The sequence below is a fragment of the Bactrocera tryoni genome, chromosome 4, assembly GCF_016617805.1.
Source record: "Bactrocera tryoni isolate S06 chromosome 4, CSIRO_BtryS06_freeze2, whole genome shotgun sequence".
In the NCBI taxonomy this organism is placed as follows: Eukaryota; Metazoa; Arthropoda; class Insecta; order Diptera; family Tephritidae; genus Bactrocera; species Bactrocera tryoni.
The window spans coordinates 30,167,540-30,189,703 of record NC_052502.1 but is presented as its reverse complement, the minus strand read 5'-3'; the positions used below and the strand labels follow the sequence as shown (position 1 = coordinate 30,189,703).

The 22,164-nt window shown below is 35.9% G+C and overlaps 3 protein-coding genes and 1 pseudogene across 3 annotated transcripts; 1 reads left to right on the top strand and 3 right to left on the bottom strand.

Annotated features, from left to right (window-relative positions):
* Positions 1–3,773: 3,773 nt before the first annotated feature.
* Positions 3,774–7,469, bottom strand: LOC120775666. The gene is made up of 3 exons (XM_040105935.1): positions 7,311–7,469; positions 5,393–5,599; positions 3,774–3,858 (listed from the first exon to the last, which is right to left on the bottom strand). The coding sequence occupies exons 1-3, from the start codon at positions 7,453–7,455 to the stop codon at positions 3,809–3,811; spliced, it is 402 nt and encodes a 133-aa protein (XP_039961869.1). The 5' UTR covers positions 7,456–7,469; the 3' UTR covers positions 3,774–3,808.
* Positions 7,470–17,903: 10,434 nt separating this feature from the next.
* On the top strand, positions 17,904–19,046 carry LOC120775664 (DNA excision repair protein ERCC-1). Its single transcript, XM_040105934.1, has 3 exons — positions 17,904–18,482; positions 18,540–18,713; positions 18,770–19,046. Exons 1-3 carry the CDS (start codon positions 18,060–18,062, stop codon positions 18,956–18,958), a joined length of 786 nt encoding a protein of 261 aa, XP_039961868.1. The 5' UTR covers positions 17,904–18,059; the 3' UTR covers positions 18,959–19,046.
* On the bottom strand, positions 19,043–20,108 carry LOC120775665 (annotated as a pseudogene).
* Positions 20,109–20,862: 754 nt separating this feature from the next.
* Positions 20,863–22,129, bottom strand: LOC120774300 (probable cytosolic iron-sulfur protein assembly protein Ciao1). Its single transcript, XM_040103822.1, has 2 exons — positions 21,746–22,129; positions 20,863–21,693 (listed from the first exon to the last, which is right to left on the bottom strand). Exons 1-2 carry the CDS (start codon positions 22,014–22,016, stop codon positions 20,957–20,959), a joined length of 1,008 nt encoding a protein of 335 aa, XP_039959756.1. The 5' UTR covers positions 22,017–22,129; the 3' UTR covers positions 20,863–20,956.
* Between the last annotated feature and the right edge of the window lie 35 nt (positions 22,130–22,164).

The following is a 22,164-nucleotide window of genomic DNA, read 5'->3' as shown; positions in this document are numbered from 1 at the left end:
GGCACTTTGGTTAACCAGTTCAGATAAACAACCTTGCCTGACGAAAACTTGAAAGTTGTGATTCGGTACTATGCTACCCAAAAATAATCCCACAATACACTGCTTGGGACTTTCACAACTACTAAAGTTAAGCAAACTTGATGTTTAATCTGGACTGTTTCACTATGTATACAGTTTCTATAAAATTTACAAAAAATTGCATGCAAGCAGTCAAAAACGAAAGAAAGGATGTCTAGAACAATGTCACCTCTAATGTAATACCTAGAAATAATGATTAGCAAATAAAAAATAATAATAATGACTCGGATGCATTCAATACATGATTAAATGCAAGAAAATTGAGTGATATACTTATGAATTGAAGCCAAGGGACTTGGATAGACGATTTTGTATGTCAAAAATCCTGCTTCAACGGTACGACAAACAGCCGTTTGTACATCGGACTCTAACTGGTGATGAAAAACTGACAACCTTAAACGTACAAAATCATATGTGAAACTTGCCCAAACAGCCTAATCAATGACAAAGCTGAAAAGCCATGACGTCATTGCGACTTTTCAAAACAACTCATCAAATTGAAACGAGCGATTTGTAAAAAAAACAAAAAAAAAAAAAAAATATATAAAAGATCAGCGTGGCTAGCTTAGTCGATTTAGTCATGTTCTTCTATCTGGCCGGTTGTAAATCCCTAAGTTTTTATACCCTGAACAGGGTATATTAAGTTTGTCACGAAGTTTGTAACACCCAGAAGGAAGCGTCGAAGACCTCATAAAGTATATATATAAATGATCAATATGTTGAGCTCAGTCGATTTAGCCATGTCCGTCTGTCTGTCTGTCCGTCTGTATATATACAAACTAGTCCCTCAGTTTTTAAGATATCTTTTTGAAATTTTGCAGACGTCATTTTCTTTTCAAGAAGCTGCTCATTTGTCGGAACTGCCGATATCAGACCACTATAACATATAGCTGCCATACAAAACGAACGATCGGAATCAAGGGCTTGTATGGAAACGTGGTATCTCCACGAAATTTGACATGGATTACTGCTTAAGGTAATAATATAATCTCCGAAAAGATTGTTCAGATCGGATTACTATAGCATATACAAAGAAATGCACCTGTGAAGGGTATATCAGCTTCGGTGCAGCCGAAGTTAACGTTTTTCTTGTTTGGAACTGAAATTTTGCCCACGGTCTTTTCTCCCAAAAACCACTTGCCCACTTGCCGGAATCGCTGTAATTGTCATACAAATCAATAGGTAAAACTCAAGTCTTCCTAAGAAATTTTTTTATTTGAAAGATATCTTCACGTAATTTGGCTTAGATTATTATCCAAGGCAACGCTGGAATCACCGTTTTAAATCGGATTGCCACAGCATATAACTGCAATTCAAACAAGCCGATCGAAGTCAAACTTAGGGCCTTCATAAAATATAATTTTTTCAGAATTAATTCGGCTAAAAGGTTCTTTTTTTATATAAAACCACGTGGCTAGAAAGGTTGAATAATTTAGGGAACATTTTATTAGCAAACATATTTATAATAAATTTGTGAAGCCATTTCGAAAAATTTACGAGATTTTAAGGGGTTATATATGTATGTATATATGTACAGTTAGAATTTTCGAAAAATTGATTTTTTAATACTATTTTCTTAATGTGCAGATATTTAAGAACATATGTATATATTTATATATTTTATAGAATTCTGGAAAATTCGCTTTTTTGGGCCTTCTAACTGTATATAACCCTTTAAGACTTTTAGATCGTTCGAGTATATAAGAATATAAACTCAACTTTTTCACTGGCTTTATTTGCGCTAACAAATAGCCAATATATAACGCCGACTTTAAAGCATATTCTTAATTCTCATTTCGCCTAACATTTGAAAAAATTAGTATGACTCATCAGTATTAGATATTTTTATCGACTTATGCAAATTTCAAAATTTGGCTTTGCAGCTTTCGAAACGAATTTGGGCAATACCAGACATTAAACTAAATTTAAGTAATGAATATGGAAGCTTGTCTCCACAAAATCACTAAAATGGCGAAATCCGACACTAGTCAAACTTCTCTTTAAGGTCATTTACCATTTGAGAGATGACCAGCAAAAGAATAAAAAGTAGAAAAAAGCAGTCAACGTCCAACACAATTACTAAATGACTGATTAAGCAAAGAAATGTCGAAAAAGGAGGAGCTGCCACAGACTCACATATGTATATGTTTTTACATGCCTCAAATACAAATATACATACATACATATATGTATATATGTACATACATATTCGCACATAAAAAGAGTATGTAAATATATACATATACATATGTAGTTGAGTACTCCCATTTTGGGCAAATAACCCATGCATCAATGTCGCAGATGTGGCAAAAATGACACACAATCGAAAGGAATGCCAAAAATAAATATATTTGCTTTATTTGTAAGTATATGTTTGTGTGTGTGTGAACATATTTATTGCGTAAACAAAAAATAGATTTTTATGTATGTGTATGTTATAATAGTTACAACTATACAAATATATAAGTTTAATTTGGGCATGTATGTACCATATATGCATGTACATGGAGTATAATGGCTTTATAACTGTATAACTAAAATTAGTGTAGAATTTCACAAGTGTCAGAAAATAATGGATCTGCATTGATTTACGAATTTTAATGCTTCGATATTTTATTTGTCACCAGATTTTTAGTATTCTATATACATATACATACTATATATTTAATGCATAAAATTATATATAACATTTTTACATATATATAAATATACATAAATTTTACAGTTTTACGGCGCGCGAATGCAGTCAAGCTAATTTCAATAAATTTCGAATTTTATGAATATGGCGGTTAGTATGTACAAAAGTATGATTATGCGTGTGTGTGCAACTAACGGTAACGGCAGCACACAGCAAAAAGGTTAGTTAAACCGAGATTGAACCAAAACAGAAAGGCAAGTTAGTAAAAACAGCTAAGAGTTGTTGATATAAATTTGAGTATGGCGGGGGCGCGCGAGCATTTGATGGCCGGCGAAGTCCGAGGGGCAAAGACAAAAACCAATATTATTTTTTATGTACTGAGCGCGCAAACACAAACGTGAACGGTGTCGAAGCTTAGTGACATCATCGATGATTGCAGCTGAAAACAGATTGTGCGACAGACAGCCAGCAATGCACTTAAGAGATGGAGGAGCACCCACAAAAAAATTAATAAAAAAATAAAAAAAAAATAAAAAAAAAATAAAAAAAAAAAAATAAAAAAATAATAAAAAAATAAAAAAATAAAAAAATAAAAAAAAAAATAAAAAATAAAAAAATAAAAAAATTCAAATAATTAAAAAAAAAAAAACAATTTAAAAATTAAAAAATAAAATTTAAAAAAAATTTAAAGAAAGAAATAAAAATAAAAAAATTTAAAAATTAAAAAAAGGAAGAACACTCCACAAAATGTAAAAAAAGATAGAAATAAAAAAACGAACAAAACAATATTTAAAAAAACCAAAAAATTAAAAAAATATATATGTATATATAAAAAACATAAAAAGTAAAACAACAAAAAACAGTCAAACAGCATACACCATCTAAAACACTGGCCGTCATCAGCTAAGTGCTCACTTCAGTATAGCTAGCTAGCAAGCTTACTCTCAAATCTTCCCACTGCCATCTCGGTTGTCTGCGCTGTTTTGGCGTTTTGTTATTATTATTGTGTTTTGCTGATGTACTTTAATGTCGTCGCCACGCTGTATAAGGCTGCTCGCTGCCGCCGTGTCATCGTTGTCATCTGCAATTGCTTTAGATGCCCTTGACTTTGGCTTTATTGGTCTCGTTATGTTTCTTTTTTACTGCAAAAAGTAGGAAAAAATATGTCAAAGTGTAGCGCGCGCATAACCATTGCGAAAGCAGAATATGAAAAACGAAAAAGACCATCAATGAATTAGAAGAAACGAGCATGTTGGCTCCGAAAAGCGAGTTTCTAGCGTACACTCGCACACTTGCACAAACAAAAACACACTAACAACAAGCATGAAAGCGCTTAAATGCAACTTGTGCAAACTTTAGCGTCAAAGTCATAAACTCTGTGAGCAAGACAAATAAAATAAATAATAAGAAAACAAGAAAAACCGTTAACTATGGCTGCACTGAAGCTATATACCCTGCACAGGCGCATTTTTTATAGCATAAAAGGTATAAAATAATCTGTATTTTGATTTTTCTCAATCAGTTTGTATGACAGCTATATGTTATAGTGCTCCGATCCGTGAAATTTTTCAGAGTTTATACCGCAGCCTTGGAAAATAGTCGATGGTAAATTTCCTGACGATATCTCGTCAAATAAAGTATGCTTCTATACAAGAACTTAATTTGAATCTATCAGTTTGTATGGCAGCTATGTATATGTTTTAATAGTTCGACCTGAATAATTTGTTCGGAGATGGTAGCGCTGTCTTGGATAACAATCCATATCAAATTTCTTGGAGATATTTCATCAAATAAAAAAGTTTTCCTTAGAAGAACTTGATTCGCCGATATATACCTGAGCAAAATTTCAGATCGATATCTCAAAAACTGAAGTGCTGGTTTGTGGATTCGCAAACAGAAGACAAACAGACGAAAATGGCTTAATAGACTCGGCTCCATTTACTGAACATTTATATATATACATACGTATATATTTTAATTAATATTCTCCGAAGTTTATTTCTGTTTAATATATATTTTGTGTCAACCTAAAATATCCTATTCAGGGTATAAAAAGCCGTAAAACATAAAATAAAAAAGCGCCGATAATCAAAGCAAGTGAACTTCATAAAGACTTCAATTCAAATACTAGAACTGGCGTCTCAAATAGACATAAATTCAAGCCATCCTACGCCAAATTTTATTGGCAAAACAATTTCGGAGAGCCACAGCGCCAAACCTGTTTAACCTTCTGTCTTGAGGCCGTCGGCAGTGCGACTTATTGCTTTATTTAATTCATTTCTAACGCTTGACTTCAACTATTTGCAATCAGCACTTTTACATTTTCTAGTTTTTATTTCTACAATTTTTCTTTGTATTTTTTTGTTTGTGTGCCAATCATGAGCAGGCGCGGCGCGTAGGCTTGCAAATTGTTCGCACAAGTGTAGGCATTTGAATGTCACGCATACGCCCTGGCGGCGGGTCGTAGGCACTCAAACACTGTGCTACACTTAGCACTTTATGTGCGTCGCAAATGTTATGCAAGAGCAATATGATAGTGTGCACTAAAGTGGAGGCAGCGCTTCACAATTTACAACGCAACTTGATTACAGAGTTAACTGCAGGCAATTTACTTTACCGCCGATAACTTTATCAATGGTTTTCCGTTTCTCATTCACTTTCGCTATTGACACTCACTTGTTATGAGCGTATCGGGATCCGCTAATTCAGCGTCGTCGCCATCGTGTTGTTGTTGTGTCAGTTTTGAGTGCTGCTTGAGTTGCACCTTCTTGCGCAGTTTCTTCAGATAGGCTTGCTTATACTCCTCGCTGGGTTTGCCGCCCAAACCGTAGCTGACTTCGAGCACTGTTAGCGGGATGACAGTCGAGGAAACGGGTACAAGGTCTGCTTGGAAACGAATGTTGAGGTTATAGGGCGAGAGTGGATATTAATTGGTGATTTGTGTTTTCAGAGCGAAATCGAATCTGTTGCCTAAAAATACCTAAGTTCGAGAGCTTTTAAATCGAAGGAAATCTGAAGAATAAAAATATAAAATTTCCGACGGCGGCACTTGAAGTCTCGCTGGAACTCACCCCGCTACACCTAGTAATCGGCCATCGCCAAACACACTCTACTTCAAATGATATGGTTTGGCAGAGGGAAGGTAACCTCTTCCCAATGTGTGAATGAGCTAAGTGGCCTAGGCATAGCATTACCAAAAATGTTGACTTCATTAGGAAACTTAAGGTTACCCTCAGCAGTTAGTATTGGTGCAGGAGTGTATAGAACGACTGAATAGTCTGTCAGAACGTAACCAAGCGCACATTATTTTGGTGTCAGGTCACAAAGGTATAGCCGAGAATGAACTGGCTGATGAGTTTGCTCGCTCCCCAGCATTCACCAACATGGGAGGACCGGAACATTTTATTGCGATTGGTCCCCACAACATAAAGGAGCTGTTCCGCAATGATGAAGCAGTTGGTAGGGAGAAGCATTTGCAACAACTCCCAGGCATGCAACCCAAGTTGCTAGTGGGTGCTTACAACCTCAAAAGCTTTAAATATGCAATCAACCATCCATGGGAAAAACTCAGGCTACTTGTCGCCTTCTACACTGGTCATTGGAAGCTCATGAAACACTTATTTAATATGGGCCTAGCTTCTTGTGCGAATTGCCGCTTCTGCGACTTGGAGTCTCAAACACCAGAACATCAGTCTGTAGGCGCAGGATTAAGGCCCTTGGATCCAAATAGGGACCACATCGCCTCAATAGTACCTAGCCGTATTTTGGAACTTATTAATTTACTGGGGCTATTTGACGTTGTGAATTAGAAGATAAGGCACAAGACTCTAGGTCGCGGAACAATCCTCACTTACTTACCTAACCTAACCTAATCTGAAAACACTATATAACTGAACAAATTTGACTTAGACATGGTACATTTATAATGCGAATGGCGCTTCAAAAATGAGCCGAAACGGAAAAAAACAAAATTTGCCAATAGCACTGAATGCCATCGCAGCCGATTCTTATACAAGTGTATGGAAAATTGGAATTGTATTGGCTCAGAAGCTTATTTTGAAGGCGATAAAGTTTTGTATTACCAGTCTGGGTCAAATATGATCAGATAGTATATAATAAATCAAAACCTGTAGATATTGCAAAAGCTGCTTCTAACTCGTGTTGAATAAATTTATGATCTCGAAAATGCATGAACGATTCGAAGAGGTAACACTAAGTTCACCATAAAAAATTTGAATCGGGACTTCGAAAACTCTGAAACTCTTTTTAAACGATTTATATATTTTCAATATTTTTACATTTTTTTTTAAATTTATATTATGTTATTTATATAACATTTTATTCTCATTACGTTTTTCAAAAGGCCAATAAGCCAACTCATGGAACAAAACTAGATTTTAGATCAATATTTCCTGTTCCTCCACTTAAGCAAATTCAAGATTGGCTTATCAGCAACAGCTTTCAAAACTAACTCGAATTAGCAAACCAAATTTGGCGGCTAAAACCAACACCACAAATCACTAGTTGAAACGTTGAAACAGATTCGAAATCACTCAATTAAAACACCGAAAGGTAAAGCGCATTAACACATCACCTGCTTCGTATTTGTCTTGTGGATTCTTCTTGTAGAGCATCGGTGTGCCTTGTGCGCAATTGCAGCATTGCAACAGCAACAACAACACAACAGCTAACCAAACAAAAGGTAATTTGTAGTTGAAACTAATCGTTTTTGTTGTCATTATGAAGGTTTCCTGCTTATTTGTATTATTTGTTGGGTATTTATTTGTTTATTTATGTATATGTTTGCCAGTTGCCTTCAATTAAATGGCTTTGGAGATTGTGTCTCTCTCTTGTTATAAACGCAAGCAATTAATGTTTTGATTTTATTTTGATTCGGTTCAAGTTTGTGTACAACTAAAATGCAATAAACAAACCACACACAATACGCTCGCTATTGAAGTATGTATATACATACGTGTGTGTATCGTAATGAAAATGAAAATATTTTCGAAACGATATTTTAGTTGGTCCGTCCAACTGGTTTAAACGCTCGCGCACAACTGAATCGCTGACGGCGCGCGACTTGAACAACTTGTAGCGGCAGCGATCGTTTTCATGCGCTTGCAAATTTGAGACGCCGCGGTTTGGCGGTTCACTTCGCCAGACTCAACTCGCGTTGGCTTGTTTTGTTGGCCATTATTATGGCATTGCGGCATTTTACTACAGACATGCAAGCATGTGGGTATCTAGACATATAATTGTAAATAGAAGCAATAAGTACTTGCGCTCGTAATGTCTAAGCAAATAGTTGCTGTTGCTGCTGCCGTCGCATTGCTCGCCGCAAATAAAAGTGAGAGGCGTCTGACGGCGCGTTACGATTTTCATTAATGTCAGTTAAGTCAGTTATGTGTGTAAGGTATTTATGGTTTTTGTTTTGGCTTGTATATTGTTGCTATGAGAATTTTGAATTCATTTTAGCTCTTTATTTGCTTTGTTACATAATTACTTTCGGACTTGTTTGAGTTGTCAGTGACACTGTAATTAGCAAACCTGTAGGAAATCAGTTAATTACTGTATATAAAAAACATAACTGTAATCTTAATTTTGTATGCAGTCTAACAGTGGCCGAGGCTATAATAAACTTCTAAGTTGCGATTTCTATTGCTTAAAAGGGTAGAAAAGCAACTTGATTTGAATCGATCAATTTGTATGAGAGCTATATGCTATATTTGTCCGATCTAAACAATATGTTCCGAGGAATATATATATAAATAGGCCTTATTTATATTATTAATAATCTATGCCACGTTTCGTGAAGATATCCTTCAAAAAAAAAAAAGTTTCTCATACAAGAACTTGATTTTGACTGATCAGTTTGTATGGCAGTTCTATGCAATAGTAATTCGATATCGGATATTACGACAAATGAGCAGATTCTTGGGGAGAATTGGACATGTGCAAAATTTTAGATCGATATCTCAAAACTGAGCGACTAATTCGGGTTTATACAGACGGAAAGACAAACAGTCGCCACGGGCTAAATTGTCTCATCTCGACACGCTGATCATTTATGCATATACTAGTATGAGCAAAATATAGTAAAACTTTGTTCATAATTTTAAATTTTTTAATTTATTATTCGAAATATAGTTGTGCGAACGTTTTTTCTGATCCTCGAAAAACTTATTGCTGTCTTCAATTGACCCAAAACGGTTTCCCCAGAGCAGTCGCTTGAGTTTGCTGAATAGCCAGAAGTCACATGGAGCTAAATCAGGCGAATACGGTGGTTGCGGCACAATATTTGTTGAAAATTTGGCGAAAAACTCAGGAAGAATCAATGCAGTATATCCGTACGACGGTGCATTATCATGGTGCAAAAACCAAGAGTTTTTTTATGAAAAGCTTCGTGTAAATGATATTCGTCATTGCCACGATATTCGTCCGATTGATCCGCGTGTTACCGGGTCAGAAGCATAGAGCCAAGACTCATCGCTAATAATAATAGGTTTTATGACATCCTGGTAGTCGGAAAGCATTGTTTTACAGACGTTAAGGCGACGCTGTTTTTCGAAAAAATTTAATGATTTTGGTTTCCACTGATCCTTCCGATCTATTATCAAACATATGTAGGTATTTTTATGTGCGCTTAGACTGGCCTAATTCTTTAACATAATTTTAATTATAAAAGGAAACCTTCCAGATTGTACAACTTTTTTATGTTTGATTGATATTTTGTGTTTCCACTGGAAAGGCAGAAGTACTTTGGAGGGTGTATTTTATCACGACCACAAGTATTTTCGTGGCAAACCACACTCAGTGAAGGTTGTAAGGTCACCGAAAACGTCTCATGAAAGTCTATTAATGACGTTGAGATCGATAGTAGCATACAGTGCCTGAAAATTGCCCGGTTGTTAACAGAGAGATACCAGAAGATCTCAATGTATCTTCTTCTGGAAATTCAACGCAGGATTGCTCTTGCCAACAGGTGCTACTTCGGACTGAGTAGGCAATTGAAAAGTAAAGTCCTCTCTCGACGAACAACAGCTAAACTATCAATGTATCTTATGGATCTGAAAGCCGGGAATCTTTTGCAAAAACGACTTCGAGTATAGACCGCAAAAGAGATGCTTGCTAATGTAGTTGAGGACCTTTCGTTTATTCATTAAACGCATCATGGTGATGAGGGGTGAACAATCTAGCGAATACCGCTCCAAAAATTAACAGAGACTAAGAAAACCGAAATTCGATGAAGGCACTATAGGCCATCGCAACCGAGGCTTATAGTAAGTCTAGGGAAAATTTGATTTAACGTTGATATTCGCTGAAAAGAAGAATATTTTGAAGGCGAATAAGTAAATCTTTTTTTTTTCAAGTCCGGGTCAAATTTGATCAGAACGTTTTAAAGGAAATTTTCTCAAATTAAATAAAAATTCCATTAAATGAAATACGTGTAAACAAAACCGACTGCCGCATTAACAACCTAACCTAAAAAACATAAACAATCGTATATTTGCTGACGGACTGTAAAATAAACGAAAAAAATCAAGCAAAAAAATTTCCTACACGCCCCCGGCTATTACAGCACATATGCCGCAATGTTACATAAAAATAAACACACTCTGTTTTCTGTTTTCGCATATAAAATATTCTATGGTAGAATTTACAACAACATAACAACCTGCCAGACAATCGTAAATCAAATATATGCAAATGTCATGCACAAAAATTATCTGATAATGAAAAAAGCAAATCAGCAAAGCAGAAATTGAACAAATATGCAAACTCACAGAACCATACGTATGTAGTAGTAAATACATACATACATATGTACATACATACATATGTCTACATACATATGTATGCATGCAGGCAGACGCATAATGGCAAAATAAACGCATTGCGATAAAAGTGAATCGCGTTTAACGGTAGCCGAAGAAATAAACGAAAGTGAAACATGTGTAGATGGGCAATTATATTAATAATTCAAAAAAACATGCACACACATACTCATGTGTAGGTGTTCGTGCGGATGTGTCTATTTGTAATTGCTGGCATGACGATTTGTACTGCCGATGGCATTTAACGATACCCAATAGCCATAACCATTTGTGGTATTTGCAACTACAAAATTTAAATATTTACGAAGGAGTGTGTGCGTGCATACCGCTTGAACTGGTATTTACCAATGTTAATAATTAAAATACCAGTAATGCTCGGCAAACGGGTAACGGGTAACGTGAGCGTTTAAATCGAATGAGCGTTAAATGGATGGAATTTACTCGTATGAAATAGTTATGATATGAAGTGAATGAATTTATACATAAGTACATACATATATACTATGTATGTACATATATACATAAGTATGTACATAATTGTAAATATATTATAGCAAACAAGTAAGGAAGGGCTAAGTTCGGGTGTCACCGAACATTTTATGCTCTCGCATGATAAAGTGATAATCGAGATTTCATTATCCGTCATTTACATATTTTTTATTTTGCTGTAAAATTAATTAGATTAGTAGTTCCTGAGATATGGTTTTTGGTCCATAAGTGGGCGACGCCATGCCCATTTTCATTTTTAAAAAAAGCCTGGATGCAGCTTCCTTCTGTCATTTCTTCTGTAAAATTTAGTGTTTCTGACGTTTTTTGTTAGTCGGTTAACGCACTTTTAGTAATTTTCAACATAACCTTTGTGTGGGAGGTGGGCGTGGTTATTATCCGATTTCTTCCATTTTTGAACTGTATATGGAAATGTCTGAAGAAAACGACTCTATAGGGTTTGGTTGACATAGCTATAGTTGTTTCCGAGATATGTACAAAAAACTTAGTAGGGGGCGGGGCCACGCCCACTTTTCCAAAAAAAATTACGTCCAAATATGCCCTTCCTATGGCGATCCTTTGTGCCAAATTTCACTTTGATATCTTTGATTATGGCTTAGTTATGACACTTTATAGGTTTTCGGTTTCCGCCATTTTGTGGGCGTGGCAGTTGGCCGATTTTGCACATCTTCGAACTTAACCTTCTTATGGAGCCAATAAATACGTGTACCAAGTTTCATCACGATATCTCAATTTTTACTCAAGTTACAGCTTGCACGGACGGACGGATGGACGGACAGACAGACATCCGGATTTCAACTCTACTCGTCACCCTGATCACTTTGGTATATATAACCCTATATCTGACTCTTTTAGTTTTAGGTCTTACAAACAACCGTTTTGTGAACAAAACTGTAATACTCTCCTTAGCAACTTTGTTGCGAGAGTATAAAAAAAAAATAAATGTATATAAATACACAAAAAAATGTAAATTATGTGGATACCTGAGGCATTGAAATCTTAGGAGCATGGCAGATATTCGATATGGTATGCGAATACGTCATTAGGGTGGTCTTTTAATACAAAAGAATGTTGACGTTGTCGACACTTTGAGAATGTATGTGGCTGTTATATACACTTGCGGTCAATAAAAACGCACCACTACTTTTGTAGACTATCTTTAACTATATAACTGTAGTTACTATTAGACTAGTAGGTACTGAGAAATGAATTATTTTTTATGAAATTGGGTTGAACACATTTCAGTTATAAGTAGTAGTAAATTTATAAGAAAGACGCTCCGAAAAAAATCATTATTACCACAAAAAATTAGGGCTGCACGACTTTCTTGGGCTAAAAAGTACCAAAACCATTGGTAAAAAATTCCCAAAATTAGTTTTGCTTGCGCCGTTCAGGTAGTGGGAAGTTCGAAAATAAATGTGTGGTAAAGAAAATTAATTTTCCTCAAAGACAAATGATTTGGGGTTGATCTTCATACCATGATTTGGGACCTCTACACCTTGTTCATGGAATATGGTAATGAATGCACAAAAATATGCTAGACAGTGGATAACAATTGTGTTGTAACCGGATTGAAGAGCATTATCCTTATAGTACGTGTCGCCTAATCTTCCAGGATAATTCAGCGCTATTCCATCGTGCAAAATGGCTAAGTTTTGATTGGAAACAAATCATGTATAAACCATATTCTGCTCGAAATTTTATTTTTATTTGGCCAATGCATTTAACAATCAAGGATTCAACGCTTTGTTTGGCCTGGAAACTTTCCCGATTTAAACTCTTTTGAGCACTTATGGCACATAATGAAAGGTGAAATTGCTAAACAAAAGCCAATAAATAAGTTAATTGGTAAAGATTTTATAAATGGTTTAGCATTGTCCCGTTATAAGGAAATCAATTGAGGTCCTAGTGAATTCCACACCTTCAAGAATTAAGGAGGAACGACTCGTTATTAGAAGAGCCCATTTTGAAGCCTATTTTTATAGCATTTTAATTATTCATAAATAACATGGATTGTACATTTTTGTTATTTTTGTTTAATTAATTGGTTATTTTGTATAAAAACCATTTTCGAGAAAATTTTTTGTGTATAACTAATTAAAACTAATATTCTAACTTTATATTGCTAATATGATCTTATTTCAATTATTGGGTAGTCGAAAAAGTCTTTTCGTATTTTGTCAATAGATGTCGTTGCAGTCGTATATCTCCAGTGCAAGTAAGGTCACTATACCACACCACATAGTGTGCCATACCATATAATGTTGGAAAGATGAGATTCGGGGAAAGTGAAAAAAAGGCTACAGCTGTTCAAAAATGAGTGAAAATAATGAAAAAAATTCGCTAAATTTTGAAATGTTTGTATAAAAAAGCAAGCCATGTTAAGTTTACGGAGACGATGCTGTATCAGTTCGTGTAGCACAACAATTGTTCGTTCGCTTCTGTTCTGGAAATTTCGGAATTTCGATTTACAATGATGAAAGTTTTACGCTGATAGAATAATGTCCCAAGCGGAAAATTGACAAAAAGTGGTCGAACAAAATGGTATATAGTATATTTATTTATTTATTATTATAAATACAAACAAAGTTAAAATTTGATTAGAAATACGAAAAGACTTCTGCGACTACCCAATAGTTTGGTATGGCCTCATTACAACAAAATCAACTGAGGTCCTAACGAATTCCACGCCTTCAAGAATTAAGACAGTTATTGAGGCTAAAAGAGAAGCGACTAGTTATTAGAAGAGCACAATTTGAAACCTATTTTTCTAACGTTGAATTATTTAATGAATGATAATAATGCGCTTTAATAGTTGTAATTCATTTTGAAAAATTGTATATTCCCTTGATTCATTAACCGATCTTCAGCAGGACCTCTGAAAAAGGTGTTTGTCGGTGAGGAAGATTTTTCTGCTTAAAATTATTTGAAATCCATAAACCCAAAGGAAAATATAATTACTTAAATGAATAAATTAAAATTTTCATTTTTGACAAAATGGTGGCTTCCCAAACAGAAAGTCGGTTTTTTGTGAGAAAATTTAAGTTTAAAAGCCCGAAATTATTATCAACAATTTTATGCCTTTGAACATTTCCTGACTTTAACAGCTTGTGGCGGCCATGTTTGTTTGACAAATTGTGTCAAATTTTGTCAGTATGTACAGTAAAATTGATAGTTTGGACCTTATCTCTTTCGAAATGAGGCAGGAAATGCCGTTAACATCAATAACGAGCGTTATTAGACGATGTTGACCGACTTTTTTCCCCAGAATTTCATGACACCGATGTGGACGATCTCTACTTCCAACAGGACGGTGCGCCGCATCATGTTTCACATCTAAACATGGGCACATTGCGAGGTTTTGCGACTCGTTAATTGCGAGATATGGCTCAATCAAATGGCCGGTGATGAGATCATGCGATTTAACCGCTCGATTTTCTCTGGAATTAGTTAAATCAAAGGTTTAGAACGCTAGGTTTAGGAACGCTAGAGAAGCTTGAAGACAATATGCAGCGCACTATAGCCGCAATGCTGCACCAAGTCAACGAAAATTGACGTAAACGGGTGGAGGGAGATATGCAAACAGAGCCGTTTTGGTCATTTTCCGGCATTTTGTTCAAATTAGAAAGGGCATAAAATTTCTGCATAACAAAAAAAAACATTTTAACCAAAAGAGAGGGTTTTATTTAATTTAAATATCACGTCGTTCTTTTTGGTAGACCCTTTATATTTATATCTAAGGAGGTCGTGTGAATACTTCAAGTCGATTAGTGTGTATAGATAGATTAGATTAGTCAAACGTTTGAGAGAAATTTTTCTCACCGTCTCTTATCAAGCGTTGTATTAACATTTGGGTATGAAGCGTAGCATTAACCCGCTGGACTCGTGTCAAAAGACCTAAGCGACTTAGAGTAGATGTCGGAAAGTTGGAACTTGACAACATAGTTGAGGACCCTACGGTCATCAAAGTTACCATTACTGGCGACGAGACGAGGGTTTATGAATATGACATCGAAACTAATACAACAATCTGACAAATGGCGTTTTAAAAATGGCGCCGAAAATTGGACTAAGCCTTGGAATGTTTGTTTGATCTCAAAAGGAGCCTATTTTGCAGATTATAGGGAGCGATAATAAAGATTTGTATTAAAATACGAGAAAAAAAAATTGTTTTCAGTCCGATTCAAATTTGATCAGATGATAAATTTCGTATCCGAAAATAAGAGATTTTCAATCAATGATTTTCTAAAAATAATTGTCAATTCAAATAATCTTAATACTAAAAAAGTGTATCCGTTGAGTAGGTACGATCAAATATGTTTGTATGTATGTACATACATATGTGTATAATGTTATATGAAATGGAATATGCTAAATTCAGATATTTGACTAAAAACATGCATACAATCAGATTAAATACACACACACACATGCTTCCACACATGGTACAATCATTCAGCTAATTGCCTAATTTGCATTTAAAATCGTTTGCCATTTCCAAAAACATACAGTTACATACACATGTTTGTATGTATGTATGTAATTATATGGTGGGTGTGTGTGTGCACATGCGCTTGCAAATGCTGTCAAATCCAGCCGAAAATGAAATGCATTTAAAACGCTTGAAATCCCTCCTCAAATACTTATAATCTCTTCGCCACTTTCACATTCACGTAACATGTGTATGCATGTTTGTTAGTGTCTGCACTTGCGGGAACAGACATAAACAAATACGTACATACTGGCAAATATAATGAGTCAAAAATTAACTGTCATAAAAACGCATTGCAGCGCCGTTTTTGCACAACTTTTTAATAGTTTCCGCTCGTTGCAGTTTATTTTCGGTTTTGTTTTCCCTCTGGGCAGCTGATAGTAAATTTGATTGCCGCGCTTTGTTTCCATTCATAATAGGTGTTAAAATGTTAAAATGTGCACATCCGCGCATGAACACCGGCGAACTTAGTATATGCACAAGGGCGTATGCATACATTGTTTCAATAATAACAACAACAACAGCAATACAAAAAGCATAATAAAAACAAAAGTAAAGTTGTCTCTTCACTCACCAGTTTATGCAAATGTTTTCCAAATATCGTTTCGACGTGTGTTGAAACTAAACTCGCTAAGTGGGGTGTGTAGGTTGTGGCAGGTTTTCGGTCAATGACGGTCGAGTGTAAGTGCAACGAGTGCATAGATACATATGTATGAGTATGTGAGTCATTGAACTTTTTGACAGCTGAAATTAATAAAAAATAAATAAATAAAATTGGAACAAGTACATAACGTAAGTAAAAAATAATATATGTATACATACATACATACACATGTACATATGGAGTAAGAAACATTTTTATATTGTTGTTGTTGTTATAGCGGGTATGTAGTCCCCGTTAGGATGGTGGAGATTAGCTAAATTGTCGTCGACGTCATCCAGCGGAAAGCCCAAGAAACGTGCTGTTTCGACGGGGTCGGACTAAAGGGAGAGGGGTGTCAGATGAGTGGGGTTGGTGGTGCATGCAAACAGGTGGTCAGTGTCATGCGGAGACTCATTGCACGCAGGACATATGTACATATGTATGTATATTGGATATGTCGGGGTCTATTTCTGGATAAGATAGCTGGAGTTTAACCTGCTACATTATCCAGAATGAAGCTGCGCAAGCGTCACTCTCGTTTCTCGCGGCAACTCGAGCTCTTCGTCTGCAATTTTTTATATTGTTAGTGAAAGGTCAGCTTGCAACAACTTGCTACCCAACCTGAGCAGCATATTCGGAGACTAGCTTTGTCATGCACAGTATTATACGCCAAATTTTGTAAATATACATACTTACATACATTGAGAAATAAAAAAAAGTTTTTCACACAAGCACTTGAGTCAGATTCTTCGGTTCGGTTCGGCGATGCCTTGGATAATAATCTGTGACAAATTTCATAAAGATACCTTGACAAATAAAAAAGTTTTTCATACAAGTACTAGTGATCCAATTTCGGCGGTTTCGAGTTTCAGAGCGATATTTCGAATATCATGGCAAACTTAAAATATCTAGTTCAGGGTATGATTATATAGAAAATAGATAAAAAATAAGTAATATTGGGAGTTGGAGCAGTTGGTTGAGATAACTTCCACCTCTGATGCAATTCCGAGTGGTTTTTGTTGTTTCTGTAGCGAATATTTAGAACCTACATAAGAGAAAATGGAACTTAAACCACCAAAATCATCTAACGTGAGGTCTAACATGAAACTACATAGCTGTATCCACAAAATTGGGTCCGACAATAGAGAGAATAGGTAAGAGTTTCGTAAAACACAATACACCAAGCGCAAATTCATGAAGATCACTCTTGTTTCACGAGTTCCCCTAGGTAAGGTGTTGTACATATGTATATCGTCGACGCACTATAGGAATGTTGTTTTGATGATGATGGAAGACGGTTGCGCAGTAAGCAGCTAACTGCAAGGATGCTTTCTGCGAAAATATTCAAGCTGAAACAGCTTGTAGAAGAACTGATTTTGTTCCCTAATTGGGAGCATCCACGCTTCATTGTGAGAATATTCTCTACGAGACATCAAAAGACACAGGTTGTCTTGGTCGTGGCATTTATTTTAGGTCTGTGTCTTCTTCAATTGTGTCTTAATCAAGCTATGTGACCATATCGATTCGGCGCGGTTAATAACCGACCGTCCGATCATAAGTGAGTTTACATCTCAAACTTGTTAATAAAATTTATAACACATTTGTTGGTTGGGTAATTCGTTAAACAATCTATCGTGAATTATCAAACGTCAGCTGTTTTTGAAATCAGCTGATTGACTGTTTTTAAAGTTGAAAATTATTCGATTTCAAAAAGTTGTTTAAAATTCATCTATTGTTATTACACTACTAATTCTTAAGCTTATTTTATGTTACAAGTGATCGAAAAACAAGAATTGCAAATTTCTACTAACGGTTGCCGAAGCGATTTATATACCGGTGAAATTAATACAAAAATATACTGAAATGGACGGAGACAGTGCAGATGACTCGTTTGATGATGTGCTAGCAACCATCGAAATTCCCAGTGAACCTAAAGTACCGAGAATCGAGAAACCACAAAACAACTCAAGTAAGACCACAGCAAATGGCGTAACGGCACAAATTAGTGCTGCCCCGCCAGTGCCGCTGCCAAAAACTGCATCAAATCCACATTGTATACTAGTAAATCCCAAACAACGAGGTAATCCAGTACTTAAGTCCATCGTGAATGTTCCAATCGAGTTTCGAGATGATATCATACCAGATTATGTGGTGGGACGCACTTCATGTATACTTTATATATCTCTAAAATATCACACACTAAATCCAGACTATATATGCCAAAGGCTCAAAGAGTTGGGCAAGCAATATGAATTACGTGTACTCTTGGTTCATATCGATGCACCAGTAAGTGACCAATTATGTCTTTAATTGAACATAATATTGGATGATAGTTGTTTGCAGGAACCGCATTCTGCTTTGAAAAACCTGACACGTATTACACTCTTGACGGACTTAACGCTCATGCTAGCATGGAGTGCGGAAGAGGCAGGTAAAATTATTGAGACCTACAAGCAGTTCGAAAAACGTTCACCAGATTGGATAATGGAACGCGTTGAATCGAGCCCACATCAAAAGGTTATTTTGCGTGTTCCCTTAGTGACATATTTGCTATAAATAATATCCATTTACAGCTGGTTTCTGCGCTCACTAACATTAAGCCTGTAAACAAAACTGACGCTGTCACGCTCCTACAGAATTTTGGTAAACTGGAAAATCTTATCAACGCTAGTGAAGAACGATTATCTCTTGTGATTGGTTTGGGTCCAAGAAAAGCTTCGAAGCTTTACAAAACTTTACACGAACCATTTCTAACAAAGTAGTTTGTCTTTCAAGCACATCAGCACATACGTTTACATATATTTTTTTGTAAAATGAAATAAAGCGCTACTAAATAGTATTGAATTCTTACCTGTCTATTCTACGTACTTCCTCCTTTATTGCTATATTGCATAGTTATCTGGCACGGCGAAACATCATAAATAAAATGCTCACCGGAAATTGTACAAACATAATTCCACACAGTCTTATTATCTGGTATGGAAATGCCTTTCTCATTACCAGGTGAATAGCGCGCCATACTTTTAATGTCTTATTATCACTACACGATACCAAACGATCATTGTCTGCATCGAAATCAATGCTCCACACTGTACTGGTATGTGATTCCAATGTAGAAGTGCAATATCAATCATTGTTTGTGGCATTTTCAGCGTACAATTTCATTGTATCATCATACGCATATGAAGCCAAATTTCTTTCTTTGGATACCATACCACATGCTTCACATCGTGTGTGTGGGAATTAAGCTCAATCAACTTCATCCTGTCCGGCTAATTCCCAAATCCAAAACAATTTGTCACGCGAGTACGAGATTGCCTGAATGGGACCAACTTAAATTTTTCACTTAATTTCCATGGCCTTCCAAAGTGGTAATGCACTCAAATTAACCTAAAAACAATAGATTTTAGAACAGACTTGTTGCTGAATTTATTAACTAGCATACCTGACGTTTTAGACCATATTGCAGTTGTCCCATTGAAGCTAGCATGTAGTTTTCGTGGCCCATGTGTTTCCAGATAACAAACAAATGCATATTGCTTTGTCCTCGCTGCATGAGGCGAATGCATTAATTTTTGAGTGGCATAATACTACCCAAATTCTACATTGTATTTCTTGGTACAGTATGCTCCAAAGACAATTTGCTCATGTCCAAATTGTATAATTACAAACTAGTATCACAAATTTTACTTTTTAAATGACTTAGGTGTATTAATTGTAATTTAAAATGACAAATCACTCAAGTATGGATGCTTCTTCTTCCTTTGTTTTCTTATCAACTGTTATAATTACAGCGCACAAACGGTAATTTACAGTTAACGGACTGTTCATACAGTAGTGCACAGGTGAATTTTTGCACCCTACACAGAGTATATTAAGTTTCCCACGAAGTTTGCAACACTCAGAGGGATGCGCCCGAGACCCTAAAAAATATATAAATAATTATATAAATGATCATGATTTACCTTCCTCAGCTTTTCAGATATCGATCTGAAGTTTTGCACCCGTCCTATTCGATTAGAGCCAGTATAAAGAAATCTTAGCGTTAAAAACTGTTAACTCATTAAAGCTGTGAAAACAACTGTGGGGATACTGAAGGCAGAGCAGAGGTACCAGAAGACATCATCTTCGATGCCTTGCATGACAGCCGTTTTCTGACTGCCTCCAATCAAAAAAATAGAAACCCGTGGTGGTCAAACAAACTTTCGACACTAAGGAAATTGGTACGTAGACTTTTTAAAAGAACGAATCGCACAATACAACAAAGAGACATGGAACGTCAAGAGACACATAGTCAGAAAGTTTTGAGAGGATATGTTTAAAACTCCAGCGGATTCAGGGGTACAAAAGGCCTTAGCCAAAGGAGCTGTAGAGACAAAGATGTTAATTACATGATTACACTTTCCTCATCAGTCACAGCCTTGTCCTGCTTATAACCCAAAAAGTGCAGGAATGCAATAGTTATCTTCCTACCGAAAATAGAAAGAACCTGCAAACCTATTATTAATATTTCTTTCCTACTAACGGATATGGAAAAACTAGTTAACAACCACAAAATCCACTGCATCCGAACTAGTAAGCGTACAGAGCTGGTAGATCCACGGGTACAGCTCTCTACAGTCAGATCACCGACATAGAGGAATATTTCCAAATAAATTAATTTCTCTTCATTCAAGTACATATGTATGTACATACGTTTATTTTTTCTAAAATGTAATAAAGCGCAGCTAAATAGTCTTTAGCGTTGAATTCTTACCTATCTATTCTATGAATTTCCATAATTTTATTGTACCATCGTCACTACAGGAAATTAACTGTCCTTCTTGTGATGGATTCCATTTAACGGCATTCACATCTTGTAAGTGTGCCTTATCTTCGGATGTGATCATTGAAAATGTTGGCTCATTTTTCTGTGAGTTCGCATCTTCTTTAAATATGCGTATTGCATCATCGCCACACGCAGTGGCAATAAGACCAGTTTTCTTACACCACGAAACATCGTAAATAACTCTGGAATGCTCTCCAGATATTGTACAAACACATTTCCACACCGTCTCGTTATCTGGCGTGAAAATGCCTTCCTCATTACCAGGTGGATAAGCGCGCCATATTTTTAATGTCTTATCATCACTGCACGATACCAAACGTTCACCGTCGGCATCAAAATCGATGCTCCACACTGTACTTGTATGTGATTCCAGTGTAGCAGTGCTGTACCAGTCATTGTCTGCGGCGTTTTCAGCGTACATTTTTATTGTATTATCATACGAAGCTGAAGCCAAAATCTCTTTTTTTGGATGCCATACCACACGCTTCACATCTTGCGTATGTGAATTCAGCACAGCAGCGCAATCAAATTCATCATCTCCTGCTAATTCCCAAATCCATACCGATTTGTCACGCGAGCACGTAGCTAAAAGGCTGCCTGAATGGGACCAACTTACACTTTTCACTTCATTTTCATGGCCTTCCAAAGTGGCGATGCACTCAAATTCACCTACAAACAGTAGATTTTAGAATATACTTGTTGCTGAAATATATTTGCATACCTGAAGTTTTAGACCATATTGCAGTGGTCCCATCGAAGCTGGCGGACGTCAAATACTGACCGCAAGGTGACCAACTAATTTCACGAATTGTGCGCTTATGACCATCAGATAGTATAGTTTTCGTGGTCCATGTGTTTCCAGATAATGACCAAATGCGTATAGTTTTGTCCTCACCGCATGAGGCGAATGCATTTCCTTTTGGGTGCCATGATACTCCCCAAATTCTACCTTTATGACCTTGTAAAGTATGCTCCAAAGATATTTTGCTCATTTTCAATTTGTATAATCACAAAATATTATCACAAATTTTAATTTAGAATATCCCAACTGTTTTGATTGTAATTTATAATGGCAAATCGCTTTAGTGTGAATGCTTCTTCTTTCCGTATTTTTTATTCACAGCTAAAAGAACAGCTGTA

Excerpts from the sequence above, each read along its gene's own strand:
- LOC120775666 (XM_040105935.1), bottom strand. The coding sequence starts at position 7,455 with ATGACAACAAAAACGATTAGTTTCAACTACAAATTACCTTTTGTTTGG. Across the intron at positions 5,600-7,310 it reads ACAAGACAAATACGAAGCAG|ACCTTGTACCCGTTTCCTCG; the intron begins GTGATGTGTTAA and ends GTTTCCAAGCAG. Across the intron at positions 3,859-5,392 it reads TCCCGATACGCTCATAACAA|TAAAAAAGAAACATAACGAG; the intron begins GTGAGTGTCAAT and ends TACTTTTTGCAG.
- LOC120775664 (XM_040105934.1), top strand. The coding sequence starts at position 18,060 with ATGGACGGAGACAGTGCAGATGACTCGTTTGATGATGTGCTAGCAACC. Across the intron at positions 18,483-18,539 it reads TGGTTCATATCGATGCACCA|GAACCGCATTCTGCTTTGAA; the intron begins GTAAGTGACCAA and ends AGTTGTTTGCAG. Across the intron at positions 18,714-18,769 it reads AATCGAGCCCACATCAAAAG|CTGGTTTCTGCGCTCACTAA; the intron begins GTTATTTTGCGT and ends ATCCATTTACAG.
- LOC120774300 (XM_040103822.1), bottom strand. The coding sequence starts at position 22,016 with ATGAGCAAAATATCTTTGGAGCATACTTTACAAGGTCATAAAGGTAGA. Across the intron at positions 21,694-21,745 it reads AATATGGTCTAAAACTTCAG|GTGAATTTGAGTGCATCGCC; the intron begins GTATGCAAATAT and ends TACTGTTTGTAG.